Here is a 9,465-nt window from a genome sequence, read left to right as displayed (position 1 = left end):
ATTCTAAAGTCATTAAAGCATCTAAATTTTTAGGAAACCACCTAGATTCAAAAGGGCTCAACACAAACCGTCAATCAAGTGGTTAATGAAATTAAGCGCCAACGACAAAAACACCTCTCATTAAGAGGTTTTAAATAGATCTCATCATTTCACGTGAAGGAGAGAGAATAAAAAGAATTTTAAAGCATGCTCTAGAGAGAAGACTCGACGATAACCATTAAATCCTATTGTCGACAACTACAATCGACTACTGTCCGTAGACCACCTTCGATCACCGTCAACTGTAGTCGACTCTTGCTTGCAACTTTTGTAGCTCAAATGTGATCGTGGTGCCTAGCATATGTTTTTTTCTTATGTTGTACGACGATAAGTGCAATTTTCCGTGCAAATTTATAACTTTGTTCAATCCCTCAATTGAGAGATAAGGTGGCACTCTTATACATACAAATTTATATTAGATTATTTTAAGTATGATAGACCCCATCGTTTATTCCTATCTAGATTTGTTTTCATTTAAAAATCTCGATGTTTTCTCTTTTTTTATCTTCGATGTATTTGACCTTCGTGTAAAACTAAGAAGTTAAATAATTACTTTATTACCACTAAATTTTCGGCACTAAAGAGAAAAAAAATATTACTCCAAAATGATGGACAAAAAATAATTGAGATTATAGCCACAAAAGCAAATAATTTGACAAACAATACACTTACTTCTCATATAGGTTAAATAGAATGTTCTTGTTGAATCCAAATGTGTCTGATTAGTCATACCCAAAGAATATAGCGTAAGACAAAGGGAATAAAAACTTGAGAGAGAAAGAGAGAGAGAGAGCCTTTGCCACCACGGGCGAATTAGGGTGGTCTATGGGCTCGGAGGTCCATTTTATTCCACAAAGCACAATGCTACAAGTGGGAGGAAGCCAAAAGCCCATTTTACAAGAAAGGGTCCTTTTATTTATAGATGATACGAGGGTCAAAAAGTATATTGCAATATTACCTTTGCTTTTAAAGGGTGGTACTGTATATTTTAATCTTTTGTATTCATGAACGTCCTCCGTTGGGGAGAGGGGGGGGGAATGAGGTGACCGAGGGTGAGAACTTGTTCGGTCTATTGAAGTAAGTTGAGTTGATCGACTATTGAATTGTCTCGAGATCCAAGCAGACCATTTTGACTATACAATTTCAAATTTAAACTATACTCATTATTATTTAAAATACTTTTGTGGCCATCAATTATTTAAATTTATATTTTACTTTTGGCCTTTCCAATAAAAAAAAAAGTTGGCTTAGCCCTCAAAGAATATGAGGCTTTGCAGCACTCTGGCCATTCCCACTATAAAAAGCCCTCTCCCTGCAACATCTCTCCTTCCATTAATTAAGACGAGCAGCAGTGCGGAGAAATTAAGAAAACTGCACAGAGAAGAAGAGATGGTGAGAGCTCCGTGTTGTGATGAGATGGGCTTGAAGAAGGGGCCATGGATGCCCGAAGAAGACAGAATTTTGGTATCTTATATACAGAGATACGGCCATGGAAATTGGAGAGCACTTCCTAAGCTAGCAGGTCATTAATGGCAGCAAATTTTCTCTAAAAAATTTTACATATATATCTTCTCAGTTTATGGCTATAGATGGCATTAATGCATTATTAATTTATCTGAAGATTTTTTTTTTTTTTTTTGCAGGTTTTTCAAGATGTGGAAAAAGCTGCAGGCTAGGGGGCAATCACTACAAGCTTGAACAAAGTTTAAGTTAATTAAATTTTATTTTTATGTTAGTTTCACACGTAAAAATATTTTAATTTAATTGTCTATTCTTGTGGCAAAATATCTATCATTTATATAATATCCACTAACCAAACTTTTGCAATGATATTTTGTAAGCTGTTAAAAATTAGTTTGGGCATTTTCAAATACAGGAAAAAAAGACTAACTTACACCCATAAAAATATTAAAATAAAAAACCTTTTTTTGACTTTGTTTTCTGATTTGACTTGATATAAATAAATTACTTTAGTCAAAAATAAAACCTCAAAAAAACGCTGGAAAAAAGTCCTTTTTTTTTGTCACCATCAACCCATCCTTGCTGTGTTGGGCTGCAATTTTAATTTATGTTAAATAAAATTAATTAAATTGAGAAAATATTACGCCGATCCTTCAAAGGTTTCTTCTTTTCTCACGGTGTGTCCGGACTACGAACGTAATATTTTATCTATTAAATCCAATAATATGTGCGGCGATAAGAAGAAATCTTTAAATTCATCTCACAATCTGATGTATTGAATCCTTACTCGAATGAATTTAATTAAACGAAACGTTAGATTTAATTTTTATATTTTTGATATTTAATTGAATATGCTCTATCTTTTTTCAGATGGTCTGCAATAGCTGCCAAGTTGCCAGGAAGAACAGATAATGAGATCAAGAACGTGTGGCACAGTCACTTGAAGAAACGTTTAAATCCTAATCAATCCATGAAGGACTCCAAGCGAAGAAACAGAAACAACTCCATGATGGAAGACATGAAGCTGCAGAAATATGCAGAAGAGCCAGGTTGCTCCACAGAAGACTCCATGGATTTCCTCCGACACCTTCCAGAAATTGGTGAAATTTTAACATCCGAAGCGCAGACAGAAAGCAACAGCTGGGCCGGAGAGGAAGAAGAAGAGGAATCTGCAGTCAAAAATTTCGATTTATTGAGATCGTCAAACGAAGATGACATCAGGTTTTGGATGAGTTTGTTAGCAGAAGCTGGGAATTTGGAATGCTTCAAGTAGATGTATGTGTATATAATTCCTCTTTCTCAGTAACACACACACACACACACACACGCACACACGCACACACATATATATGCATGAGAAATTACAAGCTGATGGGGGCAGATTATTCTTTCTTGTGCTGATTTTGTTCTTTGTGTATGATTTTTATTATTGTTTTTTAGTGGTGGCATTGTAATCTAGACACAAGGAATTAAAGGAGATGAAGGAAGAAAAGTACAAATTAAAGAGCAATAATACTAATATTTTGGTGAGCTTATTGGGCTAATAATTTTTAATCGATGACTGACGTGAACTTTGTCTGGTGGATCATAAGCTACAAGTTTATAGAAGCGAAAGGAAACGAGGTGGTTTTTGTCCATATGGTCCTATTAGACTATTTCTATGAAGTAATATACTCTGCTGGCTGAATGGTTCCTTCTATGTAAGTATCCTTGGCTGCGTAGTATGGCGTTGAATCTACATTAATTCTTGCCAGTGTATGAATTGGACAGAAATATATATATATATATATATAAAAATATATTGTTGAGAAATTAGGGCGAAAAAAAAAACATGAATCGACGCAAATCCAGAAGAGCACACAGAGATTTACGAGGTTCGGCAAAGATGCCTACATCATCGGGAGCAGACCAGCGACTTCCTTTCAATATTCAGAAAAGAGTATATAATACATGATTCAGAATCTCGGAGTCTCAGAGACTCACATAGGATTACAAACATAACATATATATAACCCTATAGTAAAATATGTAATTACTTAAATTACACATGTACCAAATCGTGGGGTGTTGCTCCCGCATCCCAACACACATAATGAAACTCCCCCGATTTGACAGATCATTCCGCTCCACTCCGCTCGTGGGCACAGCTTCGCTCCAGCAACTGTCTCATTTATGATATATGAGTCATATCTATCATTACCAACAAATGTATAATTGTTTTGGCTTAAACGGTGAGTTGAAAGGAAATGCCTAAAAATTGCAAAAACTATTAAGAAAGTATAACTTTCAATCAATAGCTAGCAAAGCTGTCTGCTTGTCAAAACAGGCCTTTATAGGCTGTATAATTCATAACAAACAGAAAGAATAAAAATAAAAGAGTCAGAAATATTAGAAAATAGAAACTTCCAACAGACGCCCTGCACATTCCTTGCTCATGACTCGGTTATTTTCTCATTTTGTGAGAATCATGACAGAATAATTTATTAATATGAAGTTGAGATTGTAGGTGTCGACCAAAATGGCTTTGAGAAATATTTATTACAAATAAGTGCAGAATCCATAAAATAATTACAAATGAGGTGTGTGAGTGTGAGAGAGGGAACAAGTGCGTGTGCGTCTATCTGTACAAGTGGCAGATTCTGATTTAACTTATGGTGTAATAATTTTTTATGTGAGAGAGAAAGTGCGTGTGTTTTGCGACTTTTACATAAATAAAGAAATTGCTCTAGGAGTGCATTGTTGATTGGTTGAAAATATTAAGTTTTATTATTAGTAAAATCTTATGATTGTTATTCTGATTGCCTTCTAAGAGTTCAATTAATAGAATTTTTCAGAGAAACTCCCACTTTCAAAAGTATGCAAAAGCTTTGTTTAAAATTCTGTCAGCCACGCATATTTTGTCCAGTTGGTTGGCATCTTTAGTCTAAGACCCCTCGGGTGGAGGGGTTCGAATCCAACTCTGTCAACGTGAGCCTTAAGTAGAGTGACACTCGAATTATTAGGCACATTAAGAATGGTTGGAAGCTTATATAATATCATCTCACCATTTCTAACAAAAAAAAAGTCTATTTTTAACTTTATTTTTTTAATGGGGGCATTTTCATACATACCACCCAAGTCTTACGTAGTTACATATATAACTCATGAACTTCACTTTCTTACAATTATACCAACCAAATATTCCATAACCAATTAAAAATAACACTTAATACCATTAATTATATTTCATATCCATTTCAACGTAATGGTGCTTCATATCCAGTTCATTAATTAAAGCAGACGAAAATCAAAGAGCGCAACGAAGGAAGGTTCAAGGGAAAAATTAAAACAGAGACGCTTTGTTATAACAAGCTGAGCTGCGAAGCATCGTTAAGTTGTCTTCTTCGGCTATTCAGCAGTTTGTCGAAGAAGTCTGTTTCAACCCAACTGCAAAAAGCTTTAACTGATTGAAACTCTCTTCTATTCTCACTCATTTACTTCTTTGTATTTATATCCCCCCAAATCTTTCATATTACATAAAAAATACTCCTATTTTTTACTTTTAAAAAATGAAATACACATTTTCATGCATATATAAGATGACATATATACAAATATGTATATATATATATATGTGTGTGTGTGTGTGTGTGTGTGTGTGTAAAAATTAAGTTTAGGAGTTATGTAAATATATAAATGTTCCAAATATGAAAACCGGTCAACTGCTCAAATTGTCATTTTTTCATGTTTGACAATAAATTTGATTTCATACTCGAAATTAATTGTTTTTAATTCCTTCTATGATTTGCTACAGATAAGAAAAGAAAATAATTAATAGATTTCATTAACTATTTGATTAATTTCTTAATGGGTATAATGATATGATGAAATTAATAAATAGGTATGCTAGCTCCCCTTGCTATCCCTCTTCGGCATTGGTAGCTTTACAGGTTCTTCTTTCGAGAGGAGAGAGAGAGAGGAGAGAGAGAGAGATTGTTATTTCCTGTAATCGTCGAGACGATCGACGGGTGTAATACTCAAGCTAATAAAATTCTCTGCAGCTACGTGGACGTAAGCAATTTGTCGAATCATGTAAATCGTCACTGCTCAAATTGTCATTTTTTCATGTTTGACAACAAATTTGATTTGATACTCGAAATTAATTGTTTTTAATTCCTTCTATGATTTGCTGCAGATAAGAAAAGAAAATAATTAATAGATTTCATTAACTATTTGATTAATTTCTTAATGGGTATAATGATATGATGAAATTAATAAATAGGTATGCTAGCTCCCCTTGCTATCCCTCTTCGGCATTGGTAGCTTTACAGGTTCTTCTTCCCGAGAGGGGAGAGAGAGAGAGAGAGAGAGAGAGAGATTGTTATTTCTTGTAATCGTCGAGACGATCGACGGGTGTGATACTCAAGCTAATAAAATTCTCTGCAGCTATGTGGACGTAAGCAATTTGTCGAATCATGTAAATCGTGTGTTTGCGCTGTGTTTTCTGTTTTGTGATTTTTCTCGACCAGATTTTTCATTTTATTGCCATTGTTTTTTCACAACACTAAATACATATGAAGGAACTTAGTGGGTGTTTTCGAATATCTACCTTTTTAAAAAAATAACAACTTACTCTCAATAATATTTAAAACAATTAAAATTATTAATTTTAAGTGTTTTAAAAAAATATTTAATTTATTTTCAACATAACATACAAAAATAATTTGCTGCAAATCAAAACATAAATAAAGTAAAACAACAAATAAAAGTGATTGAATTTACACATTTAATTAATAATCGAACAATGGGCGTTGATAGAGTATATATAGCAGGGGAGAGATTCCTCGCAGGTGCTCGCGAGAGGTTAAAAACTAGACAACATTAAAGAAAATAACAGTGAGGCCAATAGAGGTCAAATAAACAGTTGATTTCATGTACAAAACTAGAGCTTAACGGAGACTTCAAAACAAAGAGCTTTGGAGCATTTGTGCTCCATGCATGGGCGGCGGTTATAAATTATAATCAAAGGGATGCATTGACATCTAAATATTTAATGTTCTTTATAATATAATAACAATGATAGTAACTGTTGCCTTCAAGATTTTTTAACGTCTTGAAAAGTTTTGATGAGAGTTACACTATCTTATAGTTGTAAGCTTAAGGAAAATATAGTATTAAAGACAATAAAAGCCGTATTAGGACTATAATAGTTGCAAGCAAGAGTTGATGATAGTCGGTGGTTAGCAGTGGCAGATGTTTATGGCCGATGGTGGTTGACATTGGTCAGCGTGTACGGAGGCTGGTGGTTACTCACTAGTCCACCTTTGTCGTGCAAAACCCGTCACCTAGTTGCATCACACCGGCCAAACCTCCCCTTGTCATGCAAAGGACCTCGCCAGGAAGCTGATTTGACGGGAGACCGCTTCGCCGGCCTACGGCATCCCCGGTCGTCGACCTCACCGGCCATCCGCTCTGCACCTGTCCGAAACTTGGGAGAAAATCTGAGATGCAAGGTTCAGAAGCTGCAATCTGCAGCTTTTATTTTGTCTAAAACAACCGCACGAACTAAGATTAAAACAAGGAAGAATTACATAGCTACCGCCCAACTTATATATTCACATCCATACCACTTAATTCATATGCAGATTTACGTACTTACCACTCAATTTATATGCAGATTTAAGTAGTTGCAACTCAATTTATATACAGATTTACATATCTAACACTCTGTTTATATGTGGATTTGCCTATATACCACTTAATTCTTATTTGTTTATGCTCACATATCACTAAATTATTTTGTGATCCTGCAGCCTCCCGTCCGGCCAGAACCACTCCTAAGACGACTGCTGCTCCAGTTGTCTCTGTTCGACCACCAACTTTCAGTCAATCATCTGCTCCTGATCAATCTGCCATCTGCCCCTCAGCAACCTTCTTTAATTGGATAAGATTTACACACATCACCCATTCTCTTTGTTTCTATACATCTAACACCTGAAATTTAGTCTTATTTGTTTCCGCAAACATTCTTAAAAAAAGAAAGATATACATACATATAGCTCAATTCTTACATATTCATATGCATGGCACGTTTCTACAAACATCAATTTTTACCAATACTCGGAAAACTCAAATATGGAAAGTATAACTAATTGATCACTCGACAACAACAAGATTCGTGAGAGGTGCAAAAAAAAAAAAAAAATAGAAATCTAACACCCGACAACAAGAAGATCCGTGAGGGGTGCAAAATAATGTAACCGCTGACGGCGATAAGCCACCAGCTCCGCAATGGGTGCAAAAAAATCTAACACCCGGGCAGCGACAAACTCTGTGAGGGGTGCAAAAGAAAAAAAAATCCTAACACCCATCAGCAACAAGTTCTGCGAGAGAGTCAAAAAAATCCAACATCCAACAGCAACAAGCTCCGAGAGAGGTGCAAAAAAAAAAAATCTAACACCCGACAATGACAATTTTTATGAGCGGTGCAAAAAAAAAAAAAAAAAAATAAAACACCAAAAGGGCAAGCTCCGCAAGGGGTGCAAAAAAAAATCTAACACACAACAACGACAAACTCTACGAGAGGTGCAAAAAAATCTAACACCCGACAGCAATAAATTTTAAGACTCCACTTCGGGTGAACAACTTTAAGATTCCACTTTTGGGCAAACAGCTTCATGACTCTGACGGAAGACATTTCCATCCGAACGAATGATGGCGACAAAGGACTTTTCCCTCGGAACGACTGCCAGCACAAAATACTAAAATATCATGTATTAACTTTTTAAAACAAGGGTAATATTGTAATCTATTTGTTGGCCCTCCTATTATCTATAAATAGGAGGGTCTTCTCATGTAAAGAGTTTTTTGAACTCCCCTCAATTGTGTTTTTTTTTTTTAATGGAATAAAATGAGTTCACAAGTCTGTGAACACTCTGATTCGCTCCGAAGGGGCAAGACTTCCTATTCTTCTCTTACTCTCTCCCACAATCTTCTTCCCCCAGCTTCATGATCTATTCATTGGGTAAGGTCTATTGGATATATTTGAATTCAACGGTTCTAAAAAATCGAGTAATTACATTATTAAAATTTATTAGTAATTTTATCTGTTTATAATTAATGAATTTTTTTTCATTTTTATGTTTGACCTCAAAAAACAAAATTTAGTAATTTCTAAATAAATCAAACAAATACATGATTATTTAACGGTTTATTGGGTTTGAATCATTATGAGTGTTTGACATCTAATATTTATCTACTTAAACCTTTTTAATTTATTTGTAGCAAAATAAAAGGTAAAAAAAATGAAAATTTAAATACTTAAATTCCCTTGTTATCCATACTTTAAAATTATTTGAATTGAGCAAACTTTAGATCTTATGCCACATCCATCTCATCACTCATGTTGATAGACATCTAATCCATATCCAAATGGGCTCAAATTAAGCATATTATGGGTTTATTTGGGACTGCTTTGTTTTTTCTTAAAATTTTTATGATAGAAATCATTTTTTTTTTTCAACCGTACATGTTAAAATGCGGCAGCTAATTCAGCTTTGTTTTTTCTTAAAATTATTATGATAGAAACCATTGTTTTTTTCAACCGTACATGTTAAAATGCGGCAGCTACAAAAAACTACTGCATGACTTTTTGAAATTAATCGCGGTATCTCCTTATGCTACTTTCAAATTATATGTGTATTGAATCATTGTACAGTGTTGAAATATTAAATTATCACTCTACCAATGTGAATCTTTCAGCACGTAACAATAATATTGTGCATACATTAAATAGTCCAATCAAATCACAAAAGTATAACTACAACATGTTCACAAGTATTTATATAAATTTATAAATTTGTAGCAGTATTTAAGTTTAACATATCAATATAGCACGAAAATAATAACCACTATAAATAAGAGAAATAATTAAAAAAATCCATGCAGCAATAAAACAAAACTAATTATTCAAGAATTTTATTATGA

At 34.1% G+C, this 9,465-nt stretch overlaps 1 protein-coding gene across 1 annotated transcript; it reads left to right on the top strand.

Moving 5' to 3' along the window:
- Positions 1 to 1,302: 1,302 nt before the first annotated feature.
- On the top strand, positions 1,303 to 2,773 carry LOC110017952 (myb-related protein Myb4-like). The gene is made up of 3 exons (XM_020715134.1): positions 1,303 to 1,561; positions 1,683 to 1,710; positions 2,371 to 2,773. Exons 1-3 carry the CDS (start codon positions 1,303 to 1,305, stop codon positions 2,771 to 2,773), a joined length of 690 nt encoding a protein of 229 aa, XP_020570793.1.
- Positions 2,774 to 9,465: the final 6,692 nt, after the last annotated feature.

The sequence above is a fragment of the Phalaenopsis equestris genome, unplaced genomic scaffold (genome assembly GCF_001263595.1).
Source record: "Phalaenopsis equestris unplaced genomic scaffold, ASM126359v1 Scaffold000002, whole genome shotgun sequence".
Classification (NCBI taxonomy): domain Eukaryota; kingdom Viridiplantae; phylum Streptophyta; class Magnoliopsida; order Asparagales; family Orchidaceae; genus Phalaenopsis; species Phalaenopsis equestris.
The sequence above is the reverse complement of the archived record's forward strand: the minus strand, read 5'-3'. Positions and strand labels throughout refer to the sequence as shown.